This window comes from Tursiops truncatus, chromosome 21 (assembly GCF_011762595.2).
Source record: "Tursiops truncatus isolate mTurTru1 chromosome 21, mTurTru1.mat.Y, whole genome shotgun sequence".
In the NCBI taxonomy this organism is placed as follows: domain Eukaryota; kingdom Metazoa; phylum Chordata; class Mammalia; order Artiodactyla; family Delphinidae; genus Tursiops; species Tursiops truncatus.
The window spans coordinates 30,971,389-30,987,988 of NC_047054.1; the positions used below are offsets into that span (position 1 = coordinate 30,971,389).

Sequence of the window (16,600 nt, forward strand, 5' to 3'; positions counted from 1 at the left end):
TCTATAGTTAGTTAATAAAATCTATACTTTAAAGGACAGGGGCAGGTTGGAAATCAAAATTTGGGATTAATTAATGAATAGAAGATAAAAACTGTGAGCCTGCATAAGAGTCACCTCAACAAAGGGCAGAGCATGGAAAGGCTGATGAAGCCTTGAGCAATGACAGTTAAGACAGGTTATGTCCATGTCAGTCCCAAACTCCCTGACTATCCCTTCCCTCCACCCTTCCCCCACTGGTAACCATAAATTCATTCTCTAAGTCTGTGAGTCCGTCTCTGTTTTGTAAATAAGTTCATTTGTATCATTTCTTTTTAGATTCCACATACAAGTGATATCATACGATATTTTATTTCTCTTTCTCTGACTTACTTCACTCAGTATGGCAATCTCTAGGTCCATCCATGTTGCTGCAAAAGGCATTATTTCATTCGTTTTTATGGCTGAGTAATATTCCATTGCATATATGTACCACATTTTCTTTATCCATCCCTCTGTCGATGGACATTTAGGTTGCTTCCATGTCTTGGCTATTGTGAATAGTGCTGCAATGAACACTGGGGTGCATGTATCTTTTCGAATTATGATTTTCTCCGGATATATGCCCAGGAGTGAGATTGCTGGATCATACAGTAGTTCTATTTTTAGTTTTTTAAGGAACCTCCATCCTGTTCTCCATAGTGGCTGCACCGATTTACATTCCCACCGACAGTGTAGGCGGGTTCCCTTCTCTCCACACCCTCTCCAGCATTTATTGTATGTAGACTTTTTGATGATGGAATAATAACTATTTTTACGTTAGTGAGGCTGCCACAAAGGTGTGCTAGATATGCTAGGAAATCCCTAGTCGTGGGAAGCGGAACATAGGGTTCTCCATGGAAAAACCAGAACAAGTATCAGCTGCCGTGGTTGGCGCGTTGAACACCAGCTTACCTAGAAACATCTCTCAAGGAAGCAGCTTTCACGAAGAGTGAGTGCTGGGCTCCTGTCTGTCTGGTTCCCCAGGTTGGGGCCGTCTGCAATCCTTTCGACTCCCCTTTCACAATATGCCCAGAATCTGATTTGTTTCCCTACAATCTATTCTCTACTAAGAAGTGACAGTTATTTATTTATTTATTTATTAAATTATAAGAAAAATCGTGTCATTTCTCAGCTCCAAATTCCCCAAAGGCTACCTATCTCCTACAGAGTAAAAGGGAAATTTGTGAGACAGGGTTGTGAGTACAGGATATTTGTGAGTGCAGGCTTGTACTCAATCTGCCCCTGGCTTTCTTACCCTGAATCCCCTTCTCACTCTTCTCTGGTGACTCTGCTCCAGCCAGGCTGAGCTCCTGGCTGTTTCTCCTACACGCCACGCATACTCTTATGTTCAGGCCTTGGCACTTGCTGTACCCCTGCCTACAACACCCTTCCCCCCAGGTGTCTGTCTACGCAGGCTCCTCCCTCAGCTCCCTCAGGTCTTTGCACAAGGTCACATGGGGAAGCTGCCTCTGGACATCCTATGCAAATTCCAACCCTCCCTTGCTTCTCCTGTACAAACTCCTTCATGCATGACCCTGTGACGTCCTTTCCCAGCTGCATGTAAACTCCACAAAGGTAAGGTAGGGATGTTTTGTTTTTTATTTGGTTTAGTGTGGTTTCCTGTTATATTTCCAATGCCTAGAAAAGTTCCAGCTAAAAGTCGACCTTGAATAAATACTGATTGAATAAACGAGTGAATGAATGAATATATGAGAAGGGCCTCTAACTCATTTCTCTAGTGAGGTACCTTGTCTACATGCTCTCCCTTTGTGCACTTTTCTAGATGACTAGATGAGAGGAAAACAAAGGCCAGCCCTGTTTCTGAGAGTGCCAGGACCCGGCAGAAGGTCCCTGAAGAGAAGTCTCTGGAGCCCTTTGAAGCTGACATTGAACCTTGGTGGAATGTAAGTGTTCTATACACCAGTGGGGACAGTGGCTGGCTGAATATTGTGGAAGGTAGAAAGAATGAATTTAAATTCTTCCAAAGGAAGTATTGTTCTGACTGTGTCTGACTGATGCCAAAATAAATATGAGAGGAAAAAGTCAACTCATCCCTTTTGAGTGCTATGTACATAAAAGCAGCTTTTAACTCTCCCTCCGGCTTTTTTTGACATTGTTGTTGATATATACACAAGCCTAAGGAGACACTGTCTATTGCTATGATTATTATTAAATGAAAATTTTATTCAGCAATTGCAGGTCTGCTCTTGGACGCAGGCTCTGAATGGTCACGGACTCAGGCTGTGTCACATCAGCGTTTTGTAGTGTCTGACCCCCCTTCTACAGCAGACATACTCCAAATCAATGTCCTTGATGCTTAAACTGTCTCTCAATAGCTTCGGGGTTGCCCTGGCTAGAGATGTCCAGAGGCCGCTGGTGTGGGCTGCCAAATGTTGGGACTGCACTTCAATAACTTCCCTGGGAATTAAAACTTTCTGGTGGCTGGCAGAACCCTTTGCTTCGGTTGTTGTCTGGAAAGATTTGAGGGTCTAAGCCACCTTGTTTGTCTCTTATCTTTGTGCTGTCCTGGTTTCAGCTTTTTTTTTTTTTCTGTAGAAGGGTCCAAGTCTATAATCCTATGGCCACAGATGTGGTAAAGAGAAATACCCACCTTTCCGGCCCCATCACTGAACGCAGCTTTTAGTAACATTTAGCACAAGAACAGGATATTGGCAACTCAACTGTTAAACCTCTCTGTGATTATGCTTCCTTGAGATCACTCTGATGTCACCAGTGTAATCTGAGCCTGGAGCTTTTGTTCACACTTTAAATAGCAGTCACGGAATGATTTTGCTACAGACTCTCTGGGGAGCCCGGGAGCTGAATTCCCGAAGATTCACACATCGATGAAAGCCAAGGCAAGCCACCCGGCCAGAAGCATGTCCACCTCATTGCGAGTAAGCCCGTCCATCCACGGCTACCACTTCGATACAGCCTCACGTAAGAAAGCCGTGGGCAACATCTTTGAAAACATAGACCAAGAAGCATTACAGAGGCTCTTCAAAAACTCTGGGGACAAGAAAGCAGAGGAGAGAGCTAAGATCATTTTGGCCATAGATCAAGATTTGGAGGAGAAAACACGAGCCCTGATGGCTCTGAAGAAGAGGACGAAAGACAAGCTTTTCCAATTTCTGAAACTGCGGAAATATTCCATCAAAGTTCACTGAGGACCAGAGGATGGAGAAGGACATTAGCCAAGACCGGACATTTAAAGACCAAGCCAGTCTATGAAACCTAACGCGCACAGCACCTTGTTGCTGCCTTGTAAGTTTCTCTTCCATAGGAACAGAACGAACTTGTTACAAAGACTCCAACTAATTTCACGCCTGTGCTGTTACAGTGGAGAAGGAAATGCTTTCAGCAAGGACTGGAAAACTCCCCCTGCGGGAAAAGGACCGATGCTGATGTCAGGGGCGAGTCTGGACAGACATAATGAGAACTGAAACTGAAGATAACAGAAGTCTGGGGAAGAATGGAGGCCAGGGTCTCCCTGTCAGGCCCTAGGACTTAAACTCAACCTGAACTTTTTTTTCTTAACCAAACTGGGTAGGGGGAGGGAAATGGGGAACAGGAGAGAGAATTCCATGCTGCAATTGTTTACTGAATTTTTTATTTGAATGTTCAAAGTGTTGCCAAGCTTCAATGTTGTCTATTGGTAGATTTTTTTTTTAGAGATCAGTAATTGATTATTTATTTGCATTTATTACAATGCCTTAAAAAGTGCACCACATGGGTGTAAGTACAAATTCAAGGAACTGCATTATTTTCAGCAGCTCAGTGAAACCGTACGCCACCTTCTGGTTTGTAAGGGGTTTTTACGTATTTCAAACTGCTTGCCCAAAAGTTAAAATAATAGGGTCCTTCATAAATCCGAAGTACTGTGAACAAATTTTATAGTTTTTTTAATCTTCTAACTAATGCTAAAATATAATCTAAATTTCTTACAGTTACTGCAATAAGCATTAGGAAGTGAATATGATACACTTAATAGTTTATAAAGATGCTATGGTTTCTATAATTTATTATTCATGACAAATGATATGCGACCTTAATAAATTATTATAAACTTAGCTGCTCTTGGTGTGTGATGATTGGTCTCAAAGGAAAAGTAAGATGGTAATTTTTATTATTATAAACTTTTATAAGCTTTTCTAAGGATTTTACTCTGTAAGAGGTGCTTTTAAAGAAGCTTTGCATTGCCACCTTGTTCAAAGCAAATTCTTACCTCAAGTATCTAGGAAGTTTCTCTGTCCCGACTTTAAAATATAAGATACAGGCATAGAATTCATAGAGTGGCTCATCAGTATTGTTTATGTATCCATAGAGGGTGAGTTTCAAAAGGTTTTTCTCTCCATATGTGTACATTTATTTCTCCCAAAACAATATATCTGAGGGTCAGAGTCTGAATTACGATCAAGATTTTGTGGCTTATCAATGTTTATTTAATATAAACCAATATGGGAATAACATTGCAGTCTCTTGGCTTATTTCCTCATAAAATTATAATAAAATATTTCTAAGAAGGTACATAGCAATGCCTGCTGCACTTTCCTAGCAGAAATAAATTTTAAAATTTCCCTAGAAATTAAGTGTTTCAGAAGCATCTACAAAGGTTTTTGAAACTGCTGATCATAGTAAAACAAAAGTGAAAGATCTGAAATCTTTGGGGAGAGTTATAAGTCAGTTTTTAAATAACATATTTTTTAAAAAAGAAATTAAGTAGGCAAGTCGGTTTTCAAATGTTAATCGATTCATTTACTGAAGATAATATAAATCATTCCATTTAAAAAGGATTTTTTTTACATGACAGCATCCATAAAAAACACAGATCAATATGCAAAACTGTGTGTGTGTGCATTTTTCCTGGAGGAGTATTTCTAATATCCATCAGATTTGCAAAGACATCCATGAAACCAAAATTAGTTAAGAACAAAAAAGAAGGAGTTCTGACAGGTGGAAGGCTTGGCTAGTGATGGTATTTGGGGATCATCAAAGTGAAGGCTTTGGAAATGAATAAGCTTCCTACCTCTCATAGGGCCTGTCAGTGACACATTTTCTCTGTCCATCTAGGGTGCCCCAAAGACAGTGATAAACTGCTTGGGAAGGAAATTTAGTAAGTTACTCCCGCAGAGAAGTTATCAGACTCCACAATCTCCGTGAACATGTTCAACTTCTCTTCCACTCCAAGACTTTAAACACATCTCAGATGCTGAATGTCATTCAAAGGTTGAGTTTATTATACGTACTCATAACTACATTCTCTGCCTCTGTTGTTTTCAATAGAGTACAATGCGTATCTTACCCACTTTTCACATCACTGTGTATTAACTTAGTTTTCTTGCAGGATATTATTATTCTTTTCTGACTGCAGGACCATAACATGGGGAACAAATTAAAAGGCAGTTGGGATATGATCCACAATGGTGTGGAGAATAATAATTCTTTCTGTAGACTATTACACAAGCGTGGCATCCTTCTCCTTCATGGAGAACAGAAGTTGGAATCAATGCACAAGGATGATTTTTAACTTTGTGATATTTTTATTATTTAATGTGAGGTGAAAGGATCCCTCATTAGAACAGGTAGGATTAGCTCTGTTCAGAAATCCTTCAACGGCACAAGGACGACCGAATATATCTCAAGACATCGCATTATAATAGAAGAAATAAAAGCAACAAAGGCGAAATAGCTCATTAATATTTTTCTATCATCAGGATCATAAGAATAACAACTAACTTTCACTAGTGCTTACTATTCACCAGACAATTTTCTAAGTGGTTTTCTTGTGTGTGTATTAAATCACTTCATTAGTACCGTGATATAAAAGCATGCGTGTGCATGCATGTGTCTATGTATGTATAGTAATGAAACTGAAGCACAGAGAGGTACAGTAAATTTCCCAATAACACACAGCTAATGAAGGCAGGAATCAAACCCAGAGAGCCTGGGTTCCGAACCACTAGGTTAGACTGCTCCTCTAGGAGGAACTAAATTTCTCTTTTATCCTTTGAAGTGACAATTACTTATATGCTAGTAAGAAAGACAGGAAAACAAACCCTCTGATAAATCATTTTTATCTGATCTGTGTCTATTTGTCTATTTATTTGGCACTTGCACTTCATGCGGAAAGCTTCTCAATCATTTTAATTGTATCAAAGATTTCTCAGATATAGCCTTTCTAGTCTGCAGTTAAAATAACACCTGGGTTAGCACCTTGGAACAAAAGATCACATCTAAGTTCTCTTCTGAGTCGACAGTCAAGGCTTTGGGTCTGGGTTTGCTCACTGGGGGAAGTTAGAAACTGTGGATTCATGGTTTTATTCACTCAGTATAAACCTTCTCAGTTCCCAGCCCTGGCCCAGCAGAGGAGGGTTCGTACCCATAGGAATCGCTGACAGATGAGATTTACTGAGAAAGTGACTGCCTGATATTTTTTTCCTGCTGTCCGAGGGTAGTCAGAGAATGTGACTGCTGTTCCCTTGGAGAGCCTTCCTAACAAACAAATCATTAAGCTGTGGTCTAGGAATCGCATGCCCTTTCAAAGTGCTTCATCTGCCCTTCCAAATTCCACACAAGGGCTTCCCGGAACGGCATGTAATTTAATTGACCCCCTTTGTCACACACAGGGAGTTGTAGAGTGGAATCAGGGTCTCTACCTTCTCCATTTGTGAAACAGAAATGTAGTAAGCACCCACGTGTGGGCTGCCATGGACACAACAAATCTCTAATCTCCTTGTCAGAGGAGTGAGAAAAGGTTTTAAAATGAATACAGTGAGATCCATGATAGAAGTTTAAACAGGATGCTATGGGAGCAGAGGTGTGTGTGCGTTTGTGAGTACGAATGTGTGTGTGTGTGTGGGGGGGTGGTGGTGACGGGGTGTAGAGAGTAGCAGCAGAACTGGTGAAAATCTATTCCAAACTGGGGAGATCCTAGAAGATTCCATAGAGAAGTTTCAAAGTAGGATTTAGGAGAATGGAGAGGAAAAATGTCATTCTGGCATTTGGGTGTAGCATCCGCAAAGGCAAGGAGGTGGGAAAGAGTGTACATTGTTTGAGAATCTCTATGCAGTTCATGGTTAGGGGCCTAAGCATTTGGAGCAATCATTAGAAGGGCAGCTGTGTCTGCCCTTGCATGCTGCAACTAAGACAAGCTTGAGTATTAATTTTATCCTGAAGGAAAGAAAGAAGCATGAAGGACTTTCAACAGAAGAGTAACATTTACTGCCTACCTATTATGTATCAGGCCTTACGAAAAGATACAGTTAATATTTTGAAAAATAATGCACTGTCTGGCAACTGAACACATGGTTGGAGGCTACAGTGATTTCTTCCAGACTGTTTGCTCACAGTTGGTCTACTGAGGTGAAAAGCCACACAGCTCTTTCACAACTCAATAATAAATGAGTAACTATGTGGAATCTGAAGATGAAACAGAAGTTAGAGATTCTAAAAAAAGTGTGTTGGGAGTCCAGATTAGGGGAACCACAAACTAATCCCTAATTAAATTTGTAAGAAATTGTGACTATGCTTGAATCTTAGAATGTGTCATTATTCAACAAATATTATCACTTAATGGCTACTGAGCTCTCTGTTCATTTAAATAGCTCTTCTGCAAAAAAAGTCACTGGGTATTTTCAGTGATCATTACAGACACACAAATGTGTTCTGTGGTAAGGTATGCACACAGTGACAATGGATTGGGTTCACTCGTGTATTGGCAAAGCTAGCTTACAGAACAGTGGAAATAAAAATCCTGTCCCAATAAGGTGTAGCAGTGGTTTTAAAAACGTGGATGAGGGGTTGGAAGACTTTTGTTGTAGCCACCTTCCTCCTCCCTCTGCTTTACACACATGCACACGAGCACACGCACGTGCACAAATGCACACACACGCGCGCGCGCGCACACACACACACACACACACACACACACACACACACACAGTCCTAAGAGGAGCACAGAAGTTTTGCTCCTGAGCCTTTGTTTCCTCCTACGTGGGCATGGTATTGAGCAAATACCACCAGACTGAGTCTGACTTTCTGGGGTTTTTCCCAACTCTGCCTGAAGCAAATTCCTTTTTTATCCCTGGTTTTCATCTGGAAGCAAAAAACAATAGATCCGACGGGCTAATGGCTATGACTTCTAGATCACGTATTCTACATACATGGGAAATAATAACTGTACCTATCACCTTATGTGATAGGATTTCTTTCTGGATTGGTTGGTATTCCACATATGAAAAGAATTTCTGTCCAATAAAACAAAAGCCTAATTTAAAAGTTTTGATCTTCACTAGTTGTTGCTGAAGGCAGAATGTGAGAGAAGTAACTTTCTGTGGATCCTTCTTGTTTTACGATTTTTTTTATTATGTAATTTTCAGGTGTACAGCGACATAATTTGACATCTGTATACACTACGAAGTGATCAACACCACAAGTCTAGTTACCATCCGTCACCATCCCATTTCACCCACCCCTTCCCCTCTGGTAACCATTAGTCTGTTCTCTGTGTCTATGAGCTTGTTTTTATTTTATTTTGAGTGTTCGTTTGTTTTTGCTTTATTTTTTAGATTCCACATGAGTGAAATCATACTGTATTTGTTTATCTCTGTCTGACTTATTTCACTAAGCATGATATATCCAAGGTCCATCCATGTTGTTGCAAATGGCAGCATTCCATTCTTTTTCATGGCTGAATATTATTCCACTGTGTGTGTATGTGTGTGTGTATCCCATCTTCTTTACCTATTCATCCATTGATAGACACAGTTTGTTTCCACATCTTTGCTATTAAGAATAATGCTGCAATGAACATGGGGGTTCATATATCTTTGTAAATTAGTATTTTCATATTCTTCAGATAAATAGCTAGAAGTGGAATAGCTGGGACGTAAGGTGCTTCTATTATTAATTTTTTTGAGGAATTTCCATACTGTTTTCCACAGCAGCTGCACTAATTTACAGTTCCACCAACAATGTTTGAGGGTTCCCTTTTTCCACATTCTCGTCAACATTTGTTATTTCTTGTCTTTTCCATCACAGTGATTCTAACAAGGGTAAGGTGAAATCTCATTGTGATGTTAATTTGCATTTCCCTAATAATTAGTGATGTTGAACATCTTTTCATGTGCCTGTTGACCATTTGTATGTCTTCTTTGGAAAAATGTCTATTCAGATCTTCTGCCCATTTTTTCATCAGGTTGTTTGTTTTTTGTTGTTGAGTTGTATGAGTTCTTTAGATATTTTGAATATTAACCCTTTATTGTATATATGATTTGAAAATATCTTCTTCCAGTCAGAAGGCTGCCATTTTATTTTGATGATGGTTTCTTTCATTGTGCAGAAGTTTTTTAGTTTGATATAGCCCCATTTGTTTATTTTTGCTTTTCTTTCCTTTGCCTTTGGAACCAGGAAAGATCCCAAATAGCCAAAAGAATTCTGAGGAAGAAGAACAAAGCTAGAGGTATGACACTTCCTGATTTCAAACTATATCACAAACCTATAGTAATCAAGACAGTATGTTACTGGCACAAAAACAGACACACAGATCAATAGAGAGCCCAGAAATAAACCCAAACATATGTGGACAATTAATTTATGACAAACACATAGAGAATATACAAGGAAGAAAGGGTAATCTCTTCAATAAATCGTGCTGGGAAAACTGGACAGCAAAAGAACGAAACTTAGACCACTATCTTACACCATACACAAAAATTAACTCAAAATGGATTAAAGACTTGAATGTAAGACCTGAAACCATAAAACTCCTGGAAGAAAATGTAGGAAGCATGTTCTTTGACATCAGTCTTAGTGATGATTTTGTGGATCTGACTCCATCTATGTTTTTTTTTAGTAGCCTGCCTCTTTCCTGGTGGCTGGGTGCCAATGCCAGGGCCAGCTGCTAATATTATGGCTATCTCTTCCACATCCAAGCAAATGTCAGAGTCACTGAGACAATCTCCATGCTGGGTGAGAGTCATAACCACCTGTGTCGTTTTAAAAATATAGATTCCTGGGACTTCCCTGGTGGTCCAGTGGTTAAGAATCTGTCTTGCAATGCAGGGGACAGCAGTTCCATCCCTGGTTGAGGAACTAAGATCCCACATGCCGCGGGGCAGCTAAACCCATGTGCCACAACCACTGAGCCTGCGAGTCACAACTACTGAGCCCGCACGCGCTGGAGCCCACTTGCCACAACTAGAGAGAAGCCCAGTCACTGCAACAAAGAGCCCAATGCATGCTGCAACTAAGACCTAATGCAGCCAATAAATAAATAAATAAATATTAATAGATAGATAGATAGATAGATAGATAGATAGATTCCTGGTCCCAAATCTCTGGGCATTGAGCCCAGTAATGGGTATTTTTACAAAACTCTATAGTCAACTGTGAAGAACATAAGATGTAAGGAATTATTTTCTTACGTTACCACTGGATCTCCTATTGATGGTATTTCTTACTATAAGACAAAAAGGGTTTGACTTGATGGCATTGGCCAGAGTTCTTCCTAACATACTAATTCTGTCATTAATTGAAAAACAGACCCCAAAAAGGACATATTTTGAGGAGAGTATAAGTTCTCTTGGATTTTAATAATTGCAGTGTGTGTAGACTAATGCTTCTGCTCCTTTTCTGGGGTTTCTTTTCCTTGGATTTCTGTCTGATATTTGTCTACTTCAATAGGTACACGTTTTATCAGGAGAAACACTTCTGCTTCCTATATTTTCTTTTTATTCTCCTGCAGTTTGTCCATGTTTATTATTTATGCTCAGTTTTTATCATCGGAAAGACTTTGGAGAATCCTGCTGATCTTAGCGTCATAGGAACCACAGCATCTGAAGTGCTGATATCAGAGCATCTTCTCCCACCAGTTTTGCGGAATACCTCCAGCAGGGCTGTTGTTTCCAAACCTACTGTTATCAGAATCTCTTAGGAGATGTTTTAAAATCCAGGTCCTTGGATTTAATGATTCAGAATTTCTGGGGCTGGTCACCTGCCATCTCTGTTCTTAAATCACTCCCCAGGTGATTTTGCTGCAAGGTCAGATCCAGAATCACTGACCCAGATTAAATTCACCACCGTGCGCAGTGAGGATGTGGCCCGTTTAAGTTCATCTGTGTCTCCCCAGGTACATTGCAGGCCTCAATACATTTTTGACTAAACAAACTGTTGACCCGAGGTGTGCCTGTTACCTCATCCTGGAATACATTGTGCCTATGACCTTCCATCCAAACAATACCATTATTTTGACTTTGTTCATAAATGCTATATTCTAAAAAATCTTATCTGATCACCGCTAGCTAACCCCCCATATGGCACATAGTCTTAGCAATTAAAATACCTTTTCAAATGGATGGAAGGCTTTCTTCACCCTAAATATATTTACCACTTGCCTGCTGTCCTGGAGACTTCATTTCTTAATCCAGACAAGTTATTCTTTTAAAGTTACTCTTTTTTTTTTTTTTCTTTTTTTTCTGGCCTCACCTCGCAGCTTGTGGGATCTCTGTTCCCCGACCAGGGATTCAACCTGGGCCATGGCAGTGAAAGTGCCAAGTCCTTAACCACTGGACCACCAGGGAATTCCCTAAAGTTAGCCTTTTAAAAAGGAAGGTTTAATAACTAATGAGAACCTACTGCACAGCACAGGGAACTCTACTCAATGCTCTGTGGTGACCTAAATGGGAAGGAAATCCAAAAAAGAGGGGATGTATGTGTACATATGGCTGATTCACTTTGCTGTACAGTAGAAACTGACACAACATTGTAAAGCAGCTATACTCCAATAAAAACTTTAAAAAAATAAATAAAAAGGAAGGTTTGGCACTAATCACTGACAATCGCTTATATAATTTAGCGTACTAACAGGTAACAAAACACTTTCTTCCTAAAAACAAGTATCCTTCACTGAGAAAATGTGGTTTTCATTTTAAGGGGAGAATGGGCAGCTGAGCAGGAAGCTGGAAACTAGGGATAAGGGGGCATCTAAAATTGGTAAAAGAGGACACAGAATGTGGGGATGAGCTGAAGAAAAACAACCAACCCCGATTTTCTCAGCACTGGTCTTGGCTGTTAAAAAGTGGACAGTCAGATGTTCCATGTGGTGGACAGCGGGAAGATAAACAGAGTGTGTCTTGGGTGTAAGAACTGGATTCTAATCTGTCCTCAGCAGTTTAGTACCATGTTTAAATTCTGAGTAAATTATTTAATCTCTCTCAGCCTTCCTTTATCATTATAGAATAAGGATAATAATACCTCCTGTTTTAGTTTGTTAAGACTGTCATAACAAAGTATCACAGGTCGGGTGGCTTAAACAAGTGATCTCCTCATGGTTCTAGAGGCTAGAAGTTGAAGATCAAGCTGTCAGCAGGGCTGGTTTCCTCTGAGGCTTCTCTCCTTGTCATCTTTTCTCTGTGTCTTCAGTGTCTCTCTTCTCTGTGTCTTAATCTCCTTTTCTTAAAAGGTCACCAGTCAGATTGGATTAGGGCCCCACCCATATAACTTTGTATCCCTCAGTTACCTCTTTGCAGGTCCTATCTCCAAACACAGTCACATTCCAAGGCACTGGGGGTTAGGACTTTAACAAATGAAGTTGGGACCAAATTTGGCTCGTAACATACTTATTCTTTTGACTATCATAAGCATAAACTAAATGGTTGGGTGTTAAGTACCTATAAGGGTAAGATCCTTGGTGACAGATGTGCTGTGCTTGTGGTTGAACAGTACAAAGCTTCCAGCGGAGCCTAACACAGGGGAGGTACTTAATAAGTGTGTGTTCATATGAACATACACACGTCAAATAAACATATGGTATTTGATGTATCAACTGACTAATCTCTGAAATCAACACACACTCCTCGGCATCCTTTTCGTCTCCTCCGCATCTCAAAGGGGGGGCTCAGTTGGCAGGGGCCCACTGGGGTTGAGTAACTGAGCTGTGGCCCGGGTCACAGTTGTGTTGAAAGAGTCGCGTGGGGAAGGTGTTTCTGCCACTAAGCACTTTTGTTGCTTTTCCTCACACATGAAAGGTTTCAAAATGTTCAGTGGAAATGCACACGTTCTCTGAACATCTGTGAACTGAGTTTGCTGACGGCACCTAATTCTGTTGTTCTCGACATAATTTTTGCGCCTCTGGTTATGGACCTAAGACTGAAAAGTATTGTTTTCCCATATCTCCTTCCAGCTTCAGGCATGTACCAAGAGTCACTGCCAGGACATTGGCATCTTATTTGGGTGAGCGTGAAGAAGGGAGGGAATGAGACAGACAAGGTTTAAAAACTCCAAGTGATAGACACTGAGAAAAGACTGTGCTGATCCCCAAAGTAATGCTATACCTCGTACCACATGTGGCAAGAATTTCAGAATGAATGGCACAGATTTAGAGAGTTTTCTAGTCTGTAATTGAGAAGCATGGGGACCTTTGTGGAATAAAGCCTTGCAGTGTGTTTTTAGAAACTGAAAGCCACGGGCTATTGTCTGATTTCAGTTGGGAAATTGGGGGGAGAAAAAACCTAAATGTATTATCATACCAGCAATTAAGATTACATCAGTGTGATGCTGAGTAATCGTCTAATGACATCACTTGACTAAAGTAAGTCGGCCAAGTAAGTTTGGATTCAAATAACAATCCGAGTGTCTGGTTTGTAACTTTAAGTTCATTGAAGTCACACTACGTAGGCGGGAACTGGTATTATCTTTTCATTCTACACACATTTGGATGTTGAAGATGTCAACATCCTCACCCTTCTCATGGGGTCAAAAGGCACATGATTCTCTATCATCCTTGAAAGATGTCAAGACCCGATCCTCTAACCCCCTAATCAGCTTTCACACCGATTTCAGTGAACCTTTACTCTTTTATAGCTTTTTCTTATTCTTTTGAAGCTGATGTAAACAATGGATTTGTCTTTCAACTTTAAAAACTCAGTGTTGCCGTTAGGGAGGTTTGTAAACATTCGAGCAAATGGGACAGAGCTGGTTGCTTGGGCAGGACAGAGACATGCTGGTTGCATTACAGCTCAGAACTCTGCTTCTCAGCTAAGGAAGACCAGAAACTCAGTATTGTGGGCACCAGGCTCAAAAGACAGAAAGACTCGCTCACCCTAATCAAAATCACAGTCTGCATGGTGAACAAAATCACTCATTTATTCATTTATGGGAGAAATTGAACTGCCAGAAGGACAATGTCTAGATGAAAGCAAAGGGAGAGGCAGTGTCTGGAGGGCAAATGTCAGCTTGGCTTTGATAAGGTCTGAAGAACTAACCTCATAGCACAGAGCTCTTCTCTACTGATCACTGCAACACTGACCTTTGCTGTGTAACAAACCTCCCAATACTTAGTATCTCAAAATGACAACTGCTCTATTCAGCTCAGGGTTCTGTGGGGCAGCTTAGGGGTTCTCCTAGCCTGGGTTCTCTCACGTGTCTGCGGTCAGCTGGTGGCTGGATGGTGTGGGATGACCTCATTCACATGCTGGTGATTGGCAAGGCTATTGACCAGAGCAGCCACCGGAGTGGATTATCCTTCACTACTTTTTGCAATATTAGCTCTTAGGGGTTCTCACCATAAAAGCGCTAGATAAGCATTTGTCAAATTCTGCTTTTCTGTCTCTCCTATTTGTCCTCGCCATGCCCACCCCCCACCTTCTTTGTAACCCATTATAAGAAACTACACTTTACCTTATTACTCGTAGTCACCCTGTGGGCTCATTTCCCTGCGATCCAATCCAGACTAGTTCACAAAACTCAGTCACTTATTTAAAAATGCTTTTTTACCTATTCCCATGGCTCGTTAATTCAGTTCACAAAACTCAGACGTTCATTTAGAACTTTGGTTCACAGAACTCATTCATTCATTTAGAAATACTTTTTTTACTGACTCCCATGGCTAGCTAATTGCCTCCATAGGGGTGAGTTTTACCAATGTCATGCTCAGAGAACATTCATTATTGCTTTTCTGTAATTCCTTCATGGGGCAGGAAGGGCAGAGACTTTACAATCAACCCCATGGACCCATGGCAGTGCCAAAGCAGGTGATGGGGGTAAGCAGAATTTTGAAAAATCCTGACTGCTTTAACCATATACTCTTCTACTCCTTATGAAATATGTAAGCACATGTCACTGAACATCTGAGCTAGTTCCTCTCCTGAAAAACCCCACTGTTTAGAAAGGGTGTAAAATTAACTGCTATAAATGTCTGTTCTGTTCTCTGGGACAGTGGACATTGAGAGACATTAGCCAGAGGAAGACAGACTTACTGAGGGCAAAGAATTAATGGAAGCACACGGCTCCTGCCGGCAGGAAATGCTTTGATAGGCCCTTTCCTCTTTTTGTTACCAGGAGGGCCTTGACAATAGTCTCCACCTTGGAGCAGCTGTTCACTCCCCGTGTGATGATCACAGCACATTTTCCTTGTCAGACTTGAAGTCTGCACCCGGGAGGGCGCAGGAAGAGACACACACAATGTTGGGGATCTGCCCTTGAGCCTCGGAGCTGCGTGATGGGTGGAGACGTCACCCCTAAGACACACAGCCAATCCCTTTGGCACGCGCTTCCGGAAGGCCATCTGCTTCTGCGGTTCCTCTGACCTTTTGTTAGAACCCGCCCGAAACTGGAAAGAAATGACCAGAATAAAACTAAGCCGAAGGCAGCTTGAGACCCTGTTGCTTGTGAAAGCAAGTCAAACAAGCAAAAGCCTTGGCTGAGCGTCTAACACGTGCCCACTCTTAGGCTACATATTAGCTGATGGAGGGAAAACGAATATTTTTCAGTGACTACACAGTGTCAGGCACTATACTGGATGCTGACTAGTTTCATGTCATCTTTTCAGTATTTCTGTAAGGCAGGTTTTAGTATCCCCATTTTATAGAGGAGGAAACGAAGGCTCTGAAGGGGGGTTCATCAACTTTTCCAATGCGGCTCTAACCTTATAAGAATGTAGGGAAGTACAACGTAAGAATGCTGCCTCGATCTCACATGTGATTTGATTTCAGCCCTGATGTGTTCCTTACTCAGAAGCTTAACAGTTTTTATTCCCCACTCTTGTATCCAGTGTCCAAGAGCCTCCATGAAACACAGAATCAGGAGACCTGGTTCTACACCCATTCTGATGGGCGCCATGGGGGGGTCACTTAACTGCTGGGCTTCAGTCTCCTTGATAATAAGGGACTGGGACTAAAGGAGATCATGGCCATTCTGAATCCTGAATTTAGAGCTGGGTTATCAAATGTAGTGTGAACGTCACACCCATTAAGATGGCTACTATATGTATTTTCTAAGTAACAAGTATGGGTACAGAGTTTCATTTTGGAAAGATGCAGGAGCTTTGGAGACGGACGGTGAGGATGGTTGTTCACCGAAGTGACTATACTTGATGCGACTGAACTGTACTCTTAAAAATGTGAAAATGGTAAATTTTATATTATGTAGATTTTACTACAATAAAAAAAGAAGTTTAAAATGCGGTATGATTTTTTTCTTTTTACAAAACGTAAGCATATTCCCCTTCCTTGAAAAGTGAGCCTCATTCGATTTCCTAACGATTTTTAGGGACTTTCAAAATATTGCTGATTTTAACAGGTCTAAA

At 40.9% G+C, this 16,600-nt stretch overlaps 1 protein-coding gene across 1 annotated transcript; it reads left to right on the plus strand.

Annotated features, from left to right (window-relative positions):
* The first annotated feature begins 2,803 nt into the window (after positions 1-2,803).
* On the plus strand, positions 2,804-4,088 carry TCIM (transcriptional and immune response regulator). The gene has a single exon (XM_004310360.4). The coding sequence runs from the start codon at positions 2,865-2,867 to the stop codon at positions 3,183-3,185; it is 321 nt and encodes a 106-aa protein (XP_004310408.1). The 5' UTR covers positions 2,804-2,864; the 3' UTR covers positions 3,186-4,088.
* The last annotated feature ends 12,512 nt before the right edge of the window (positions 4,089-16,600 follow it).